The 22,735-nt window shown below is 41.5% G+C and overlaps 1 protein-coding gene across 3 annotated transcripts; it reads right to left on the minus strand.

Moving 5' to 3' along the window:
- Positions 1–1,164: 1,164 nt before the first annotated feature.
- UPP1 (uridine phosphorylase 1) lies at positions 1,165–20,746 on the minus strand. Of its 3 annotated transcripts, none has more exons than XM_087760277.1 (8): positions 20,700–20,746; positions 13,680–13,744; positions 10,795–10,912; positions 10,138–10,296; positions 8,989–9,103; positions 8,317–8,526; positions 6,683–6,829; positions 1,165–5,209 (listed from the first exon to the last, which is right to left on the minus strand). In XM_087760277.1, the coding sequence occupies exons 2-8, from the start codon at positions 13,730–13,732 to the stop codon at positions 5,070–5,072; spliced, it is 942 nt and encodes a 313-aa protein (XP_087616403.1). In that variant the 5' UTR covers positions 13,733–13,744; positions 20,700–20,746; the 3' UTR covers positions 1,165–5,069. The 3 variants fall into 3 exon arrangements, with proteins under 3 accessions (XP_087616403.1, XP_087616401.1, XP_087616398.1); XM_087760275.1 differs by lacking the exon at positions 20,700–20,746 and adding an exon at positions 14,128–14,181; XM_087760272.1 differs by lacking the exon at positions 20,700–20,746 and adding an exon at positions 16,106–16,241 and having other exon boundaries at positions 1,166–5,209.
- Between the last annotated feature and the right edge of the window lie 1,989 nt (positions 20,747–22,735).

Raw genomic sequence — 22,735 nt, forward strand, 5'->3', positions numbered from 1 at the left:
AACAGAGTGGCTGTAGTCAACAGCAACATCTTGAATATTGCAGGGCAAATTAGAAGGTCGTATATTTCATCATGTGCTCCACTCATTCCTTCGGGAATGGGAAAAAAATTACGCTCAGAATCGGGTCTCCAAGCGAGGTCGGGGCAGAGTGACCTGCCCTTTTCCACTTCTGCTTAGCTTTAGCAGGCTTTGTCTCGGTTTTAACTTAAAAGTTTACTCTTAGAATATGCTAGATATCCAAAACCACTGGGGCAGAAAAGGCGGAGAACCTTCTGCCAGCATCCATCTCTGGTTTTAAAACTTGACTGCTTTATAATATGATACCGTCAACACGCCACATCTAGCCTACAATTTTAATATAAGCTAATTAGAGTAGGTTGGCAAGCATATTCAAAGAAACACAGTTTTATATGCTAAATAGGTTAAAGCCCAGGAGCCAAAAATACTGTTTGGTAGACAGGAACGCAGTCAAATCATGTGAAAATATGGCTGGGAATCTGGTAAACTGGCATATTTTCCTATCACCACCCACAATTTCTTTCGCAAGGTTTATTGTGTGATCACAAGGCTTTCCTTTTAACATTATTAAGAGTACTACTTGTAAGTATTTACACGGCACAGACCTGTTTTGCAGACAAAGCGCCCGCAGGATGACATCAATTAGTAGCATCTTTCCTGGGAGACGCTTCCTGAGTGCAAAGTTAGGACGTGATGAAAAATGTTAGTTGTGGGCACGGTCAAATAATAGGGCTGATTAAAATGGAGCTACACATTAAACAAACAAAACAGACCCAATCTCACAAGGAGGCCAGTGGTTTGTTTGAGCTTCTGGGCAGCTCTAGGAATTTTATTCTTGTAACATGACAGACCGACAGTAAACTGAAAATTTTCTCGCAGTTACAAGCTCAGCGCCAACAAGAAGCATCGGGAATCAGGTTTCCGTGGTGTAAAACCGGCTCTCTCTGTCTTTTTCTGCTGCTGCATTTTGTTTGCTGCATGAGCAAAAGCATTGCCCCGTCAGCATTACTCTTTCTTCTATTATTGTACCATAGTTTCAGATTTAATGTTGCTCTGTTCAGTGACCTCCCTTCTCTTCGGGCAGAAGACTTTTTAAACTGTAATTTAATTCACTCTGGAGTATGATATTAAATGGTAATTATTTTAGAAAGAGAAAGCATGTATTTAAGTCACTCCTACTTAAAGACGGAGAAACTTCCAGGGAAAGCAAACCTCAACATCTTGTAGCAAACTGTAATGGTGTCATCAAATCACACTACCGTGCTTTTGTGTATTCAGTTGTTGCACAGAGATTCAATCCCCAAAGCTCAGTCTGCTGCTTGCACTTACTGAGCGCTGCGTTCAGAACATAACTGATGGCTGATGGGCAAATCTAAAAACATTCATGCTTTAGTTTCTTTCACCTATCTTGTCAACAGAGAGGAAACACATCTCCGATTCAACTGTATAAACATTTTATTTAGGAATATATTGAGATCCAGACTTGAGAAGAAAATTCAGTTGTTACATAATGCACTGAAAATCTTTGTGAGCACTTAGGAAGAATTTAAAAAAAAAGATATTGCATATTACATGTGTATATTTTCAAGAAATACTGAAATTACTGAATTATTTTACTTGTTTTTTAAAGGACAGATAAAACCATTTATACTCTAAGCGATTCTTGCAATAGGTCATTCCAAAATGTTCCTTTTCAGGATTTCTTACACCTTCCACTAAAAAAAATCCTTCTCTGAAGTATATCAAGATGCCAAAAATAAAAATCCACCCTTCAAGTCACTAATCAAGTTACTGCACATTCTCAGTCTCTTGCAAATGTGAAACAAATGCATTCTAGCCTATCTTCATTATGGTCTCAACCATTTCTGTAACAAAATGGTAGGAGCCGGCCAGAACACCACCATGAATCAGAACAAACCATTAGTAGAAACCACTGTTTTCTCCCTTCACACTTCTACCCTATTCGTATCTTCTACCTTCCGTCTTTGCTTTTATCCCTTCTGATCTCTGGAGTAAACGGATTCTGCAATGTATTGCTAGGTACAGGGCGGCATAGAGAACAAAGGCGGGCCTTTGATTTGAAGTTGAGGTTTCCGGGATTTGCAGGATTTGTAGATCTACCAGGAGACACTGCACTATGTAATATCAAACATACATGTCATATCATATATGCTTTTAAAGATATCACCACTCCAAATCCTGATTCATGTTCTACAGAAATGGCTAACATTAAATAACTCATTTGCTTTTAAAAGCCTGTTAAATATTTTATAATTCTTTACGGACGTCTTTGTAAAACCTACAGGAAGATAACTTTGCCGCCGGATGCACACAGCTGACTAATTTCTTTATCTTTCTGTCCAGTTGCGGTCACAAGGGAAAATACAATTGTTCTTATCAGGGTAACATTCTGGCAAGTTTCCTCTGAAGCTAAGAAAAGTATTTTATTGCACGTAAGATGTGTCCATAGAGCACCCTCTTGCATTAGGAATACAGCATTACAGGATGCTGACCAGTAGAAACAGGACACTTCGTCTTCTTTGAATTCTAATTTTAAGTTGTCATACATCCCTTTATGCCATTTGTTAGAAAGCACAGAAGAAAAATATTTTATCAGAAAAAAAAGCACTGTTCCTAAGGAACAGTGGGAAGGAGAAAGGACGTATTGGCAAAAAGGGAATGGCTGAAGTCTTCCAGGGCTTCCTGCTAGGGTCTTGTGTATTGATTTAACAGAATCGTTGTATCACTCCACGAATGCTTGAACCTTAGCTCCAACCCAGCCAGGCCACAATGCTAGTTATATTCCGACATGTAGCACATCTTTTCATATTAGTTATCAAAACAGAAGTGCCTACTTTATAAGACTGCAAATAGAAAAGCTTTGTAGTTTCAACTGACAGCACACAATAAAAAACGATTTAAGAATTTTTTCTTTTTAGCCAGCTTCCGGATTCTTGCTGTCTTTCCTTTAAAAAGACAAATCACACCATTTCAGACTCCTACCTCCACGACAACTCCAGTAATATGCTTCCTCAAAGCTTCACAGAGCCTCATCAGGTGTTTCTTTGTTTTCTTGATAAAATATTTTTTCTCCTCATAGTAAATTCATAGTAAGTATTTCTTTTACACCAGCGAACTGTCTCCTCCAAACCCATGCTGGTCAGTTTGGGATAAGAGTTTCTTCAGCCTAGAGTGCAGCACGTTACTTCTTAAGGGATCTCCTTTTTCTCTCCTTGCTACTGTGCTGGGAACAGGAGGTTGCAGAGCAAGGATGTGCCTTGCTGCACGTTTCCCAAGGGACCTCAGAGGGCTTCGTGCAATGCCCAGGCAAGCACTAGGCATAGTTAAGCACAGTTTTTGGTTCGTTGGTGGTTTGTTCTTTTTTTAAATAAGGGAGGAACAGTTCAAACAAAATGAACTTAAGCTTCCCTTAAGCTTATGGAAAAAAAGGCTTTCTCTGAAAACTGACATTCATCCTGAGCATAAAAAAGAAAATGTGTTTTTAAAATTAAAGGAAGACTAAACTATTATTTATTTAAAAATCTGATATTTTTATTTTTATTTTTTAAAATAAAATTTTTATTTTTTAAAAAATCTTATATTTTTTCTTTTTATCTGTTCTGCAGTTGAAAATTCATCAAATTTAAGCAGACTAATCCTCACTGGCAGTTTCCTGTTCACAAAAGTCATCCCTTCCTTTTTTAATGTTTTCATCACATTGCTTCCAGTTTCTGCCACTTCTTGGTGAATGTGCCTATGACTAGTCATCATTCCCTCTTAGATCTAACTCTTATGCTTGTTAACAGAGTGTTGCAGACTACAGTCCTCGAAAAGAAAGTCTCATTCAGCTGGATCAGTGACAGCTGTTCTGAGAGTTTATTCAGACCCTTTTGACCTGTGACTCCCAATGGGACTGGACCCTCCACTGCAGTAGGAAAACAAAAAAAAACCAAAAAAAACCAAAAAAGAGTTAAATGCATTTTTCTGTAGCTGACCATGTGTTTATATTCTAACCACAGCAGCAAAGCAGCAATGAGTATGATTTAAAAAAAAAAAAAAAAACAAATACTAGGTCAATGGTAGTGGAAAAAATTGCAGAAATGGTTTTGATGGCCTGTAGAGTCAATAGGTATTCTCCAGTTCTTCAGAAGAACGGGGAACCATTGCAACAGTGAGTGTTATGCCCTGAGGACAGGGAGATGAAAACCAATTTAAAAAGAAACAAAGGAAAAAAAAAAAAAAAACAACAAACTACCATAATGCAGTGCTGTGAACATGCTGTGCATCTCCTGAATGCCTTTGGTTCCTCTTCAGGAAGCAGGAGCCTTGCGTCAGCAAAAGATTTCAAAGTTCTTCAATGCAAAATTACTTAATGCATAAATGTTTCCTGGGTATTGATTCAATCGTATAGTTAAAATGAAATATGAATTACCTTGTTGGATCACTATCTAGGAAGTACAGATATGCAACAGTTCAGCGTCAAGTCCTTAATGCTTAGAAAATTCAGTCCCACACTTTGCAATTTCATTAAATTTTAATATATGAAAATAGCATTGTGTATTTGTCAAAGTTTGCAAAAAATAAACTGCATTCACTTTAAGTTTTCTTTACAAGTGAAGCAACAAAGACAATTATAATTTATATTTTTTTAATAACAAGAAAGGGATTAGTATTCTTAAGTTAATTTTAATTTGGTGTTTTGCGAGTACTTGGCAAAAAAGTTTGATTTTCTTCCTCATTTTTTCTTTTACAGCAGGGATAAATAAAGCTTTTTCATATATTATATCAGGCTTGTCCTGCACAACAGATCCATTTTCCAGTTCACAGAAAAGTGCGTCTTATACCCAGCAACGCATCACTAAGCAAAACTTAACTGAAGTCCATTCAGCACATTCAGTTCCCAAAGCACAGTGACATGAATTATTAACTTCCACAGACACACGGAACGCTGTAAAGTATTCTGAGGCAAAAGACCTTTAATGCACAGAAGTCGTGACCGTGACTTCAGCTGTGCAAAAGCCTTCTGCTTCTATAAAACAAAGATGGATATTTCACACTTTCCCAAGACTTTTCTTAATGAAATATCCCACTAACTTCTGTGGTCTCTGCTGATACTCCACAAGTACATCATGTGAGCTACTAATCTGATCCCCTTCAAGCCGATTCAGAAGTGTGACACACACTACGGCAGCTAGAAATTAAAAGACAGCATTAGTTAGGAATGACATTCTGGCACTTCTACAGTCCAAAAGCAGAAACATTTGAACAAACAGCTAGAAGATTAGAAATATGAGAGGAAACAAACCCAAAAACACGGTGCACAGTACCATAAGATGCGAGGGGACTAGCATGCTGTGGATGATATGAAAAATGTTACAAATAGTTTAAGACAACTGATCCCTACATTAATAAAGCAAGAGCTCTCAGGCAGCTGCAGATACTTATTGTTGTATCATGATTCTTATGTTTTCCTGGATAGGAATTATATTTCACAAGTACCCAGGACTTGACTGGTAGGAAGTGATCAGAGACACTGTTCTAGCAGATGTAGTTACAGCCCTCTGCTATCTACCAACTCAAATCCCTGTGCTGTAGATGCCCTCCCTCGGGAACCAGCAGATGAGCCCCTTCGACATTCATGGACGGGGAGCACCGCAAGTACATGAGGATCTCATGGATCATCTCAGGCTCGTCTGCTGCCTTTTGGTAATCAGAGCTCCAAAGGCAAAAATTCCTCCTTTCACCCAAGCTGAGCTCTACCATCACTCTTCTGTATCTGGGGTTTCTGCTAGTCACAATTTGCAGAGCACAAGCAGTAATACACATTACAGACCTACAAAGCAGAGACAGCAAAACAGACCAGGCTCCCTAGAGGCTCAGAGATAGCATGCGCTGGGATTTTAATCGCTCTCAAGTCAGTAAGAACTGAGGATGTTTGATATAACTGTTGGCCTTTTTGCTTATTTTTCTTCATTTCGTCCTCCTTGAGTTTAAGGAGGTTTGAGAAACATCAGTGTTTTGAATTGGCAAATGCCCAAGGAAAGTGAGAGACTGTAGTTAACATGGTAAGTAGAAAGGCACTGTATTACATTATTTGTAATTGCTTATCCTTTTTTTCTAATCTTTACTGAAAATTAGTTGGCATGTGTAAAAAAATTAAAAACTCGTTTTATGATTAGGAACGGTTTATTCATGATGCTACTAAAAATCTTCAACTGTTTAAGATTTAAGGCCGTAAGTCTACACAAAATATTTAGATTTTCAATTGGATATGAAAGTATAGAAAGTGATTATAGTTTTAGGTATATGAGAATCACCTGATTGCTTAAATTAACCAGTTGCTTCCTGTAAACTTCAAAAAACTAACTAAGAAAACAAATTAATGCTATAGGGTAATTAGGTACTTTAATGATTTATGTGCTTGCCATGGGCTGGAATAGCAAATGACGGAACTAAACTGCATAAGAACTATGTGAGGAATTTTGCATAAGTTGTGACTACATATGACACAAATCAAACAATCGTAGCAACAAAACTATAACCAGAACTGGTTTTTATATATGCAGAAGGTACGTTAACACTTCGTTTGCAGTTTTTACCACAACCCTCCTGCAATGCAGAAAACTTCCTATAGCTTGAATAAAGTGACTTTAAGTTAGTTTACCTTTGACACCACTGAGATTACACATAGCAGCAAATACGGAAGACTCCATCTCTATGTTTCTGACACCAGAATCATAAGCTTTCTTCAAATACTGCAGCTTCTCTTCTTCATTATACAAGCAGATTGCACCATCCAATCTGCCCTGTCCTACAAAGTAATTTTGTAGAAATTTTCAGAGTGATGAAGTCACAGAACAAAATCAGTTTCTAAAACACCCAATTATTGCCGTTTCCCCTACACAGCGGCCAGCTTTTACTACTACTCTCTATTTTCATGCGCAAGACAAATAGGACAAAGTGATTCTTAGCTATTGCTAGAGTGTCTACATATTACTTGTATTTTTTATAATGTGAATCACGATAATTTAGTTGGTCTTCTCCAGCTTAAATTCTCAAATTCATAAGCGGGAAAATGTAAGCAGTAGTTTCCCACACGTGCAGCGTCCGTCAAAATTCAGCAACAAACTTTAAGCTGCATTTTTGCTATGTTTAATCATTATCTAGAAAAACTGCAAGGCTTGAAAATGCTTTCCTGATGCTACTTTAAAAGGATGAACATTTTATTACTTACAGACTCTCTAAGGCAAGAGATGAAGAGTCTCTTAAGCTAACTAGCTAATACCATCATAATTCTTTGAGAAAATTAGTTTATTCAAATTGTTCAAGAATAACACCTACAGATAAACCAGCAGCAGGTTATGTACAGTAAAGTTAAATTACACAGTGTTTTACTCAGTATCTTTTTGCTTTCAGGAGACGCACTCCTAAATTAATGCCCTTGAGCCTGTTCTCAGGTTTTGCTGTATGAGTGGAAAACATTCCTGATACATTTTTTTAGTGTGGCTTGCACCTGTGGTTGGTGTCTGAGGAGATACACAAACCGACGCTGTCTGCTTCTGACCAAGCTTGAGCACTGTTATGAAGACCACGTGTTCCCCTCTGCATTGCACCCTTTGTCACCTATTCAGCGACAGCTAGGGAAAGTAGTACCAGGTGCCGCCTACACTTTGTTTTTGCAAGATTTGAAAGATGTTTGTGAATAGACTTGGGAGATCAGAAAAGCACCTGAATGTCTATATGCTTATGCAAAGCAAGCCTTGGAGGTTTGCCCCTCCTATGTAGCACCATTGACACAACTCAGCAAAATATCTTCTTCAGTTGTCTGATCACTGCTTTGCTCAAAATGCGCAGGGGAAACAAGTTCCAATGCTCCTTTTAGAAAAGATTTACTTGAGATACATAACCTGTGCAAAAAAAAAAAAACCAACTGCAAAACAGCCAAAAATAATTCTCACTCCTCTAATCCTCTCGATGCCTCAGTAAATCACAGAAATTTTGTGACAAACATACCTAAAAATAGTGAAAAGTGTATAGTAGACTATATGTATTTCAGAGGATCTATTAGAGCTGGGGGAAAATAAACCTCCACAAAATTAAAAGTTCAATACAGCACACTGCTAATCACAATTCTTGATTTTACATATATGAAAAATAGGTTAGTTACAATTGACAAGATAACTCAAAGTAGGGAATGCGTTCTGTTCAGTGAACTGGAACCTTAATGTTAAAATATTATTCCATATTTATCTATTGCTGCTTACCCATATACTCCTGTTAGTCTGTCGCCAGCCTTACCTTCATAGAAATCCAAAGTGCACATAGTGTTTCCAATGACTGTATTGAATTGACCGATTTCTTTACTGCACTGCATCAGTTCCTTAGCTAGCTCTTCATCTAGGTTTGTACTGCGAATTACAGTCTTTCCCAGAATAACCTGTTCAAACTGAGGTTTGAAGGTGGCATCTACAGACTGCCTAGTTATAACCACTGAGCCTGGCTCCAGACCTGCAGTAAAAAGAAATAGATATAGCTTCACAACGTAGTTAACGCTTTGCTTTCACACACATAAAACATACATCTTGACCCAGCCCTGCTTCTTTTAAAGGTGGCAATTTTGCCCCTGAATTCACCAAGAGATTTTTTTTGTGCATGCCTAGCTGCTTCAGTTTATTATTACAAATAATTTCTGAAAGAATGAAATTTTTCCTTTTTCACTATATATTCTTTCTTATCTCACACTTTTCATACAGGACAGGAATGTCCTTCTCCTCCTGTTGTCAGATCTTTTAAGTGCGTCTCCTCCATCCAGAGGCAGATATTGCCTTTTCTTTCAAAACCACAGAAGCAAAATGATTAATCTCCTGCAGAAAACTGTTCTGACCATCAATCACTTACTTGCAGAGAGACGCTTTACTCTCCTACAGATGCTTTGGTTTGAAGAAAAAAAGAAATCAAGAGGGGAAATACCTATTCCACCAGAGGTGCCGATGCGAATAATGGTTATGTTGGAACACTTGGCGTGATACAACAGTTTGATCAGCTCGTGCAACATGATTGAAATAGAAGGAATGCCCATACCGTGCTGAAATGAAAGCAGAAATTCATATTCGACATTCACATAGACAATGCAAAATATACACGGAGGAAGGAGCTGGAAAATATCTCCTTCCTGATATTTTTTTCCAAATGTCACCTAACTCACTCCCACAAAAACCTATGGGCGTACTGGAAGGCTACTGCAGGTAAACAGAAAGACTCCCACTGGCTTTGGCAGACTATGGATGAAGTACAGTATTTCTAAAAATCATGAATTATAAAATATTTACATTCTCAAAAGCATAAGCAGTGTCGTTTCCTAATAGTTGACAACTGCACTTCATCACAGAACCTTTCTTAAGCACAAGAAAAAACCCACTCTGATTTTTTACCAACCTGAAGTGCCAGTGAATAGTCAAGCTAAATTTTTTCAAAACACAGACTTTGTGGTTTAGTCACAAAGTTCAGCACATGTAAGTCCACCTTAACTTGCATGATAATGCGATAATTACAACTCAAAAGAAAGGGTGCAGAATGATACTACAGTTATGCAATTGCAATTGAAGTATGTAATCCTATCTACAAACTAAAGGTATGAAGTTTGAAAATGCATACATGAGTTGGCAGCACAAGTCCCATGGGATGCTACTCTGAAGCTACGTTAGCACACTTGACAACGCCACTGCAGATACTTAGCTCTGGATGTGATACAGCCATTTTTTCCAATACCCCACACACATTAAGTGACCTTTTTTCCCCATTATTCAGAATACAGAACAGTGACAAGGCAACAGTAAGTCTGCTCAAAAAGTTTATAAGGCCATTCCTGCAACACCTTAGTGGTACACTGAGGAAAAAGGAGGTAAGAAAGGAATGAAGGTCTTGGAGATTTGCCCTCTCACAAGAAAGGGCTAAAAGGGAATTCTTAATTAGCTGACTGCAATATTTTGAGCATAGCTGATACAAACTTAAAAACCTGAGTTTGCCTATTATGCGCTTAAAAGAAATGTGCATTCATATTTTCTACTTTGAACAGCATCATTGAACTGTGTCCCATATCTGATTAAGAGAGGTACTTACGCTGACTGACAAAACAGGTCCCACTTTGTACATTGCGTAACGGTCAGTCCCCGCACAGATGTTGGGATAGTCACAACCAGGGCCCCCAAGCCCCAGTTCTTCAGCTATGTAGGCGATAAAAGCTTTCATCCGTGAAGGACTTCCTCCAACACACACAAACTGGGGTGGACAGTATTCAACAAAACAAAATCAATTGCATGATTCAGTATATCAAAGAACATGCAAAGATCAACATGAAGACACAAACACTTTCAGTTAACACAAAGCTTAGTCCCAGATGTGGTTCTTCTCATAATCACTCTAAGAGGCCGTGAAGAAAAATTATGGGGAAAAAAAAAACCCTTCTATATAGCACTCAAATGCCTTCATCCTCTTTAAACTAGTAAAAGACGGGCCAGAAAGCCCCCCAAAAGGGAGTTCTACCTGAATAAAGACTGCAGCATTTGCCTTTTTACTGGATGAAGGCAGTCAGTCAGAAGCAATCACCCCCAATTTTGCTTGATATTGAAAGTGACAAGAACCCACAAAACCTTATCCCCTTTCCATTCATTCCTCAATTGGTGGTACGCTGACACATTCAGTCTTATTTTGAAGACAGCTACACTTCCACCTTCTGCAGAAAAGATTAGGTTTGCTGAATGAAATGAAGCGTCTTACCTTTACATCTCCAAACAATGCCGGAAAATCATGGGTGCCAGTCCCAAGAGCAAAATGGTACAGGATGTCTTCTTTCATTTTCTCCAGGTGAGGGTTGCAGAGATGGATAAAATTCTCTCTGCCAGGACAGGAGCATTGTGAAACATATAGAGTATATACAAACCTCTACATTGAACAGATGCTACTTTTGCAAAATCAAGCAGTAGAAGTCAGGAAATGCTACACCTAAGCATGCCTGCACTACCTTATTTTGGTTCCTCATGCATTATATTAAGGAAATCCTAAATTTCATGACCACTTTACGTCTCGTAATAAATCACATATTATACTTAACATTCTATTCATTGCACAGGATGAAATCACTGAAGAAAAGCCCAGATGGTAGCATGCATTAGCAACACTGCAACCTTTATCTTAAAAAATATTAAAGCTATGAACCAGGGTGGGTCTTTATGGCGAGCAGTAGAATAGGAGCAGGACCAGGGAATATTCAATAGACCACCTTACTACACAGATAATCAATAGCAAAGCTGAAAAGCAAACTTGACCTCTTGTGTTTTGACTGACCCTCCTAGCCACCTGAGAGGGGTGGGAAGATTTGGGCTTTACAGACAGGCCCAAGGGGGATTTCTGGCAATTTGGCTCACTGTAACTCTGTGTCATCCAGCCAGGAGGAAAAAATTACGGCATGAGACTGGTAACAAGAGTACAGAAGATCAGAAATAGGAAAGAGGCAAATGAAAATCTGAAGCAAAGAGAAAACCATGGAAGAGAAAAAAAAAAATGCAAGAAACAGGGAGAGAGAGGAAGAGGTAAAAAGAATTCACTTCCTCTTAAGTTGCTTCCTGTAAGGAAGTGATACAGCTTTAAAAAAAAAAAAAAAAAATCTTTCTGAAGAACCAGGAAATGACAAGGCAAGGAGGGAAAACTGAACTACTTAGCATGTGGGATCGCCTTCATGGAAAATTTCGTAGTGGACTAACTAAGGAAGCTGAATGATTCATAAAACGTCTGCCTTCTGTGATTGATGTTTTAAGTTCAATTGAAACAGGTAGGAAAGACTAGTCAATAATCACAAGCTTAAGCAAAATATTGGCCAATACTTCAAAGTAGTTTCTGAGAGATGAAATTAAGCAACGAATATCTTCCAGACACAAGCAGATGACTTAATAGCTTAATGAAGGCTCACTGCAGTCACAGCATGGCTCAGCAAATTCAAACTGCTTTGTCGGAGGAGACAAACGAAAGAGTTTGCCTGGAGTTTATGCAAAAAATTGTTAAGACTTTGCAGGAACAACTCTGAAGCCTAAACATAGGTATTGAGTGTTATTTTAGATGTTTTAGATTATCTCATCTGTCTTCTAATGCCTCTCCAGAAAGGCAGTGCTTTTCTGCAGGTCCTACAGCCATGGTCACTCTCAATCCTGTGCAGGATGTATTGGCTAGCTTAAGAAGCCTAAAGTGGCCTAGATGCCCATACTGAGGTAACTGAACTGTTCCTTGGAAAGCAAAGCAAATAGTTACAACTCCAATATTCTGAGTATAACAATTGTTTCTGTTCTTGAAACTCTCTCTCCGATGTCACTAATATCCAGCAGCAGCAGCTGCACAACCAAAGAAAGCGGCATCAATTCCAATCCCCCTATTTGTCCCTGCCCACCACAGACTACCACCTTCAACAACTGGAAAAGCAGCCCAACAAAGCGGGTGGTTCATTCGCCCCTTCAGTAGTAATTCCTTTCCATCTCCCATGTGCCCCATTTGCCTCTCTTCATAGAAACCCCGCCTGAGGTAGAACCAGAGGCTTTGGTTGCCTTCGTTCTTCCCTCTGAGAGACCTGTTCGACTCTGGGAGAAATAAAGAACAGGTTTATGGCTCTTCAGAAAGGTGCAGACAGCCCTGACGTTTACTGGAATGGCTTTTACATACAAAGAGGATATGATTTGAAATCACTTTACAACTTGTTCTCAGGCAAGCAAAAATTATTTCCTTCTTTATGAGAATACCAGCAATAAAAGCTTCTCTCCAGGAAATAAACCGGGAAAAGGTGAGGCTTCTATCAGAAGTACAAGGAAATTCACGTGGTATGTGCCAACACCGCTGTCCTCATGCCTGGCCTAACTACAGCTTCCTTCCTCGGCAGTGACTATCTTTCACTTTTTTCATCTCATACCCTATCGGCAACACTCTTCAACCCATCGCCTCACTGCGGTTAGGGGCTGTTACTAACTTGTACTGGTTATCTGCCCATCCACATCTAATTGCAGACTTGGACCCTGGGGTAAAATAGGCAATAAAAGTAAGCATATTACTATGTGTACGTAGGACCAATGCCATGGATTTACAGCAGAGGCAAAGATTGCCTGATAAAAATCTTTGCCCTGTAACTCTAAGGAGCAGACAATTTATTCTCCTCGCACTGTTGCAAAGCACCTACAACTTCTGGGGGTTTAAACAAAACATCTGAGGACTAAACATGCATGTACAGTTTTACTAAAACAAGCTTAAAGTAAGGATTAGAGAAACAGATAGAAATATTTGTTCAAACTTCTCAAGCAGGTAGGTCTGGCCATATGCAGCAACCAAAGTCAACATTTCAACAGCTCACTGTATTAAAAAAAAAAAAAAAATAAAAACATCACCTATGCTTGGAAAAATTCACTGTTGTCATTGATAACTGAAAATGGCTAGCCAGCAAAGCCCTCTGTGTAGGTCTGATGAAAGCAGATAAAGACTCCATTTGTCAAAACAGCTTCTACTAGATACTTGATGTTATAATCAATATTTGCATCATAAACTTTATCTTAAACTAAATAAGTGTGTTATGAGTTTGGGGAGGAAAGTAAGCATAAACTTGGACAAGATCATTCATTTCTGAATCTTACTTTGAAGACTGTTCATCGTCAGTTTTCTTCTCATTTGAGACACCAGGAGCCATCTATGCTTATACCTAGAATTATATTAAAAAAATCAGATATAAGTGCAACTGAATAGTCCCATCTGTAAAGCTAGCATCATTAACAGTGAGAGAAACCTTCTATATAGATGATACTGTCATGAATATTAAACCCCCAAAATAATCCAGCCACACTACAGCTTTTATAGCCGTAGCAAAATGAGCATCTCCAATTTTTTTATGGCCAAGCATCACCACTTTCAAACCACTGAAGCCCAAGCTAAGCCCCTGCTAACGTAACCCCCATCTCACCACTACTTCCATGCTGTGGTATAAGCAACACCCAGCTCAGGGGCCAGAGAGAGGCAAGTCTCGTAGCTAGCTAACTAATCCTCTTTCTTCTACGCCTCCCACAGCGACAGCGACTGCTGAACTACCTTTAGCGCCCTTTCACCTCCGGCTCCAGAAGGTCTCCAAAGCTCTCCTCTAACTGTCGTATGCCTGAAACCTGAGTCCAGGAAGCATCCTACCCATTATATCCCCTTCATTAAACTCCTCCTACCGACCTTACAAGCATTTCTATCTGCCCCAGCCTAAGGGCAAGGAAGACTAAACCAAACACGGGTCCAAGAAGTCACAGCACTCTAGTTTACCATCCACCTTGAATATCTTTTTTCCTAATGCATTACACTAACTTATACCAAACAAATTCTCCTTTCTGCATTCTCCTTTACATTTAAATAGGCAAATGTATCACTGCGGCTTTGGTGCTGATACGATGACAGAATTATAATTACAGAATGATTAATTTGTTATTATTTTCAGAAATTAGTAAGGCTACGTGACAAAGTTGGTACTTTCTGGAAGTGCCCTTACAGGAAGTATTGAATCACAAAGTTTCGCTCTACCCGCCCTTACAAAGAACTTGACAGCACGTAAGTTATAACAGAGACGGGACTGTAATCCTTAAAAAACACAGGATTACACTACAAGGAAATAGAAAGGAATCAGTCTCGCAAGAGAATTACGTGAAGAACCAAAAGAAATAAACCTGAAGTCTGCCTGTTAAAGGCCACTGAACAATGGAAACGTATTAAAATTTACAAGGACAATAGTTTTCTTCATTTAAAATATGAAACTTTATTAAATAAACCTAAACTTCACATGTACTGGATGTACTAAACATATACTAGAATCTATGCTCAAGGAAATAAAGTACAAAAGTCGCACTTAGAATCAATTATGCATCCTTTATGGTCATATGATTAGAGTCAGTTACTACAGGGTATCGCTATTATACCATGTACATTATGGGAAAAACGCATCATTTTTTCCAAGAAAACTACAGTGCCTAATAGAGTCAATAGAGTTAATGGAGTCAATGGAGTCTGTCAATAAAAACTCTGTCAATAGAGTCCTAATAACAAGGAGTTAGAAGATAAGAAGAAGAAACAGCAAAGTGGTTTTTATGTACTTAAGATGATAAATGGCTGCAAATAAACTGAGGATATTAATTCAGCTGCTGTTCACAGTATTAAGCAACCATGTGATTTTCAACAGTGTTCTTGGTTCTGTGATCCCCTAAGTGACGACGTATTTCAAAAATACGAGAACAAAGTTCCGGCAGTCCAAAGGTCCAGAATACCCTCTCCAACAGCGCCCAACAGGACATGCCTTGGCAGGAACAGAAGAAAGGAGCAAGCATAAAGACGTCTTCCCATGGCAGACCCTTTCGGCAAGCCGGCAGTAGCTGACAGGCAGCCGATTAATATAAAGCCACAAAATTCTCACTCTGTCTAAACAAATGGAAATTTTTATAGCCGCGTCAAAAGCTCCAGCAGCCTTCCACAGCCAAAGTTAAAACTGATGTTCAAGAATAATGTGCCCATAGCAGGACTCTGCTCAAGAAAGGGCATGGCCCACTTTAACATGTGTGCAAATCCTCTCACCGATGTTTTAGAACCGTGCAGAGTCCATCACCATTACTCTCTCTCTCTTATTTTTTTAACCCCCCCCCCCTTTATTTTAAAGGAGAACCTCAGTTAATAGTATCTTTAAGGAAAATGTCTAGTTTGGTGTTGACCCATCACCAGAAAAACCGAAGTCACTGCAGAATCGATTTTTGCACTGTGGCTTCCCTCTTGAGACGGCGCGAGCAACGGCAGCTCCCGCGGGATGCGCACCGCTCCGCGGGATGCGCACCGCTCCGCGGGCGGCGCCCCCCAACCCCACCTCCGCGGCGGCGGCGCTCCCCGCGCCGCGCACCCACCCGAGGAGACCCCCGCGCCCCCGGCCCGCCCCGCAGCCCACGACGGGCGCTCCCCTCACCGCCCCCGCTCCCCCACCCGGCGGCAACCGCGCCTCTGGGCCGAGAGAGGACCGCCCGTGCGGCGGCTGGCGGGGCTGCGCTCTCACCTGGGGCGGCGGGAACCGCTGCCGGGAACCGAGGAGCGCCTCTCGCTGCACCCGGACGGGCTGCGGGAGCGCCGGCCGAGCCGCCTCCGCCTGCGGCCGCCGGGCACCGCCCCGCCCCGGGCGGGGGCCGCAGCACCGGGCGGCGTTAACTCCCTGCGCGCCGGCGGCGCGGCCGCCCGGGGCAGGAACGCAGCCGCCAGCGCCCGCCGCCGCCGCCGGCGGGGGGAGCGGCGAGGGCCGGGGGTGGCCGGGGCCTGCGGGGCGGCGGGGCCTGCGGGGCGGCCGGCCCGGCTGGGCGGCAAGCGGCTGCGGGGCGGCTGAGGGACGGGCCGCGGCGCGGGAGGGAAGCGAGAGCAACGGGCCTCTGCGCTGCAAGCGCGGGTCTCCTGCCGCTCCTCTGGGGTCTGCCGCCAGGCTGCAAGCGTCGGGCGTGATCTGAGGGTATGCGTATAAATGTATCAGCACACGTTGGCAGCCTGAGGACTGCAGAGTCGGGTCAGGTTGTGTGGACGTTGGTACCTGTATCTGTCTTTGCAATGTATATTCGTACGGACTGCCTTTAAGTGCACCTCTTTTACTAGCACTTTGGTACCGCTAAAAAAGGTGGTGGGGAAAGAGCACAGATGGCTTCTGCTAATAGAATCATAGAATCTTTTAGGTGGAAAAGACCTTTAAGATCATGGAGTCCAACCGTTAACCTAGCACTGCCAAGTCCACCACGAAACCATGTCCCTAAGCACCGCATCTACCCGTCTTTTAAATACCTCCAGGGATGGGGACTCCACCACTTCCCTGGGCAGCCTGGTCCAGTGCCTGACTACCCTTTCGGTGAAGAAGTTTTTCCTAATATCCAACCTAAATCTGCCCTGGTGCAGCTTGAGGCCGTTTCCTCTCATCCTGTCAAATCTGACTAATAGAACAGAACAGAATAGTTCGGTTGGAAGGGACCTACAACGATCATCCAGACCAACTGCCTGACCAGTTCAGGGCTGACCAAAAGTTAAAGCATGTTGTTAAAGGCATTGTCCAAATGCCTCTTAAACACTGACAGCCTTGGGGCATCGACCACCTCTCTAGAAAGCCTGTTCCAGTGTTTGACCACCCTCTCGGTAAAGAAATGCTTCCTAATGTCCAGTCTGAGCCTCCCCTGGCGCAGCTTTGAACCGTTCCCACACATCCTGTCACTGGATACCAGGGAGAAGAGATCGGCACCTCCCTCTCCACCTCCCCCCCTCAGGAAGCTGTAGGGAGAAAGGAGGTCTCCCTTCAGCCTCCTTTTCTCCAAACTAGACAAGCCCAAGGTCCTTAGCTGCTCCTCATAGGCCATGCCTTCCAGCCCTGTCACCAGCTTTGTTGTCCTCCTCTGGATGCATTCAAGGACCTTCACATCCTTCTTATATGGTGTGGCCCAGAACTGCACACAGTACTCAAGGTGGGGCCGCACCAACGCAGAACACAGCGGGATAATCACCTCTTCTGACCAGCTGGTTATGCCGTGTTTGATGCACCCCAGGATGCGGTTTGCCCTCTTGGCTGCCAGGGCACACTGCTGGCTCATATTGAGCCTGCTGTCAACCGGCATCCCCAGATCCCTTTCTGCAGGGCTGCTCTCCGGCCACTCCTCTCCCCGTTTATACTTGTGCCTGGCATTACTCCATCCTAGGTGCAGAATCTGGCATTTGGACTTGTTAAATTTCATCCCATTAATCATAGCCCAATGCTCCAATCTATCCAGATCCCTCTGCAAGGCCTCCTGTCCCTCAAGAGAGTCAGCTCCTCCCGGTTTGGTATCATCAGCAAACTTGCTAATGGTTCATTCAACTCCTGCATCCAGATCATTGATGAATGTATTGAACAGAACTGGCCCTAGAATTGAGCCCTGAGGAACACTGCTGGTGACAGGTCTCCAGCCAGATGCAGCCCCATTCACTACAGCCCTTTGAGCCCTGCCCTTCAGCCAGTTCTTCACCCAGTGCACCACGAACTCGCTCATCCCACAGCTGGAGAACTTGTCCAGAAGGATGCTGTGAGGGACAGTATCAAAAGCCTTAATAAAATCCAGAAAAACTACATCCACCACCTTTCCCTCATCCACTAGGTGAGTGACCTTATCATAGAAGGATATCAAATTGGTTAAACAGGACTTTCCTTTTGTGAACCCACGTTGACTGTGCCTGATGATTGCATTATTCTGTAAATGCCTTTCAATAGTATCTAGTATAATCTTCTCCATAATTTTTCCAGGAACTGATGTTAGAATTACAGGTCTGTAGGTCCCCAGGTCTTCCCTCACGCCCTTTTTGTAGATTGGAATAACATTGTCTAGCTTCCAGTCAGCAGGGACTCCTCTAGACTCCCAAGACCTTTGGCAGATGATCGAGGGAGGTCCTGCCATAACATCTGCTAGCTCCTTCAGTACTCTGGGATGAATCCCATCAGGCCCCATGGACTTGTGAACGAACATTCAGGTGATACAGCTGGTCCCTTACAATTTCAGTGTCCACAAATGAAAAGTCACTGTTCCCACACTCATGGTCCTCTAAATCAGGGGACAGGGCAGCCCAAGGTCTGTCAGTATTATTGAAGACCGAGGCAAAAAAGCATTGACTGCCTCAACTTCTTCTTCATCCCTATTAGTCAGATGATGATCTTCAACAAGTATAGGTCCAATGTTTTCTTTAGACCTCCTTTTGCTATTAACGTACTTTAAAAAGCCCTTCTTGTTGTCGGACACAACACAGTTTCAAGTCTATTTGAGCTTTGCCCTTTTGTGTCTTCTTCCTGAATACACGAACCAGAGCTCTGTAATCTTCCTGCAAAGCCTGACCTTGCTTCCAGAGATCATACAATTTCTTTTTCCTCTTGAGCTCCACGAGGAGTTCCCTCTTCAGCCAAGCTGGACTTCTGCTCCACTTGCTTGACTTACGACACAGGGGAATTGCCTGCTCCTGTGCTTCTAGAAGGTGCTTCTTAAAAACTGACCAGCACTCGTGGACTTCGAAGTCCTCAGAAGCAGATTCCCAGGGTACTCTGCTGAATAGCTCCCTGAATAGCTTAAAGTTTGCTCTCTCGAAGTCCAGGGTAGCAACTCTGCTGTCCTTTTTTCTCATTATACTGAAAACTTTAAACTCAACCATTTCATGATCACTGTGGCCAGGACAGCCACCTACCATCACATCTCCCACAAGTCCCTCTCTATTCACAAACAGTCTAGGAGGGCATCTTTCCTAGTTGGCTCACTGAGTACTTGTGACAAGAATTTATCTTCCACAAACTTCAAGAATTTCCAAGACCTGCTGATCACAGCAGTGTGATATTCCCAGTTGATGTCTGGCAAGCTGAAATCTCCCATAAGGACAAGGGCTGCTGATCCAGCAATTTCTCCTAATTGCCTATAGAGTAACTCATCAGTGCTTACATCCTGGCTGGGCAATTGGTAATAGACACCCACTACAACATCTGCTTTGTTTTCCATCCCCTAATCCTCACCCAGAAGCTCTCCACCACATCATCACTAACTGTAAGGGCTGTACAATCAAACCTCTCCCTTACATACAGTGCAACTCCTCCACCTCGCCTGCCCTGCCTATCCCTCCTAACAGCCTGTAGCCCTCCATCCCAGCACTCCAGCTGTGGGACTCATTCCACCAAGTCTCACTAATACCAATGATATTGTAGCTCTGGGAGCTGACCAACGCTTCCAGTTCATCCTGTTCGTTTCTCATACTGCGTGCGTTGGTGTACAAGCATTTCAGATACGCTCCCGAGCCCTCCGTGCTCCCAGGAGCAGAGTAAATGTTCCCGCTAGCATTGCCACCCTCAGGCAACGCCCTGTCAACCTTTGGCTTACCTTCGGCAATCCCCTTCCCCCATCGATTCTAGTTTAAAGCCCTCTCCATCAGTCCCACCAGCTTACGTCCAAAGATACGTTTTCCCTATCGGGATGCTGGATCCTGTCAGGCCCCAGCACCACAACGTTTTCCTCTGCTTTACTTGAGAAGTACTAACTCAGCTGTACCTAACTCAACAAAGCAGGCACCAATGTTTATCATTGCTGGTATCAAATTCAGTGTGTCAACCAACACCTACAAAGCATATAAAATGCAGGTCTGCATTTTGGGTGGAAACCAAGTGTTAATACAAAGACCACCACGTGAGTCTGAAAAATTTCCTTGGAAACAGAACCTGAGTTACCTGACCAGTAGTTTACTTGGCCATTGCACAATCCAGTGATAATGATGTAATATTTAAAATAAAAGATCTACTCAACATCGATCAAACCAACACAACTGAGGGGTAATCTTCATTATAACAAAACCCCGATTTATGTCTGGCATCCTAAACATGCACAAAAACTGGGAAAGTGTGACCACCTTAAGTCAGATGATCTTTTAGGCTTGAAAGCTTGAGCACTGATCAACAGGTTTTAACATGCTGCATCACTAAAGCAGCTAGCCTGCAACTGTTCGTTGATTCAGAAAGTTCTCACAAGTCCCCTCTGCCTAAATAAAAAGAACAGATTCTCCGCAACTTGCTATGAAATAGCTCCTAGCTAAGCTCAAAGTTTTGCAAAGCAAGGAAATATAAAATATACCCTCAGCTCCTAAAGCTAGACAGGCGAGTGCAGCACAACTGTAGCCGTGACATCTCCAGTGCTACCTTGATATGGCCGACCTCGCTAGAGCTAGGCCAATTAGCCTGAGAAAAATAAATGAAACAAAGCTGTGAATTCAGCTCACGCCCTTTAGGTTCTGAAAGAGTGGCACCTGTTCCTCATAAAGCACCAGTGAGATCCTGAACAAGAGATGAAAACATTTGCAAGAGGGATCCAGCACGTTTACCTACAGAAGTAACGTCTGCAATGGAAACAGAGCTACAATCCTACAAGTTTTGAAATTGTAAGGAACCTAGAAAGAGAAACTGCAAAATACACTTAGCTTGACACACACTTTCCTAGGTCTATCTTACAGAGTCAAGTCTCCAGTTTTTATGTAAGAGAGATGTAGGCCAGGCATTAATTCTTCCAAGATATACTTAGTCTGGCAGAGCTGGTTCAAGCTGGAAACAGTCAAATTTAAAATGATTAAAGGATTACCCTTTTCCATCAATTAGCAAGAAATCTAAAGCAAAAACAAAGAAAAAAAGAACCATAAAGCACTCTGTAAGCATAAATTTAACATTGTTCATACAGTAACTGAAGACATTAAACCCAGAATCCTGCAATACAATTTTCTAAATCATGTCTCCTACCAGAACCACACTGTAGTTTGTCATAGTACAGAACTCTTGGGAGACAGAGCAACTAAAACCTTCTTGGTACATAACCTTCTGTACATCAGGAGGGTAAACACGTTGGGCACAAGACACTGCCAAGACGTATTTATGACAAAATCACGTATTGGGCATTTAGAGTAAAATCTCTTCTTAATATCCTGTCTCACACCAAAGGACTTTGTATGGGAATACAAGAGAGAGGAGTCCCCTGGACACAGATGCATTTTTAGCCGTGAATGGCATACAAGAGAAATTGCTCAACAAATCAAGAAAAATGTCACCTGTTCAACTTGTTTAAATCTCTGATAGGTAAACCAGAAGCACAGCCTCCTAATGCATCTTCTGTTTTTCTGTTCCTTGAACATTTGTCAACACTTGAAAGCTATGGTGGTGGACAATCCAAAATAATCACCTTAGAACAGTATTTTAATTCTGTGGAAGAAACTTTTCCTTTAAATAAGAATATTACCTACCCCTTCATCTCAGGGTCCACTGAAAAATCTGCTTTGGCTTTCAGGAGGTTTGTCATTCAGCTATATATTAAGAGAATAATCAATGTAAATGACTTCTTTTGTAAATAAAGAATAATCAGGTTACTATAGTTACCTTGCCTGAAATGTTCAATAAATAATGCATCTCTACGAGTCTAATAATTGGTAGTAACCTTTGCTCTCAGTCATCTCTAGAAAACTTTTTTAAAATTTAAATTCATTTTAAGCTTCCTGTTTTTGTAATCTTTGAGGTTTCATTTCACCCTGTATTTTAGTGGGAAAGATACCTCTTAAGTAAAAATACAAAATATGTTATTAAATGTTATTTTAGAAGGGTGAAAAATACACAACTACATAGTGGGATTATTACAACAATAAATTACAAAACCTGCAACTGGCCTCACTTTTCAGATTTTGATATTGAATTGATGAAAACTTGCATCTGTGGAAAGTGAGGCTGTCTGTCCTTTTATAATCAAAAGTATACTCCCTTCTGCTCACCATATACCATTTTTATAGCCAATTGGTCAAATAATTCAGTGCACCTGTTCAGACACTTACCTACTGCACTTTGATTCTTCAGTCATTCTGGATATTTAATATCATTAAAACTATTCACAGGAGGACAAAACGTGCTGAGACTGAACTTCTGTATTTCTATTTTTATCTTTTTTCCAGGCTATAGCAAACTATGTAACTACATTCTGAAAAATAAACTGCAGAGAACTGCAAAAGGAGAATATTAGGCTATTTGTTTATGGAAAAAAATTGGGCTTCATCCTACATCTTTTACAACTAAGTCTGCATATTCGGTGCAGATATAAGTATTTAAGAAATAGATATGCTGAAGTCAATGAAATTTTAG

Source organism: Nipponia nippon, unplaced genomic scaffold (genome assembly GCF_047370975.1).
Source record: "Nipponia nippon isolate SJK-2023a ecotype South Korea unplaced genomic scaffold, ASM4737097v1 scaffold_1, whole genome shotgun sequence".
Lineage (NCBI taxonomy): Eukaryota > Metazoa > Chordata > Aves > Pelecaniformes > Threskiornithidae > Nipponia > Nipponia nippon.

Coding starts and splice junctions, on each gene's coding strand:
- UPP1 (XM_087760277.1), bottom strand. CDS start 13,732: ATGGCTCCTGGTGTCTCAAATGAGAAGAAAACTGACGATGAACAGTCT. Junction 10,913..13,679: donor GACGATGAACAGTCTTCAAA/GTAAGATTCAGA, acceptor CTGTCCTGGCAG/AGAGAATTTTATCCATCTCT. Junction 8,527..8,988: donor CGGCACCTCTGGTGGAATAG/GTATTTCCCCTC, acceptor TTTTTACTGCAG/GTCTGGAGCCAGGCTCAGTG.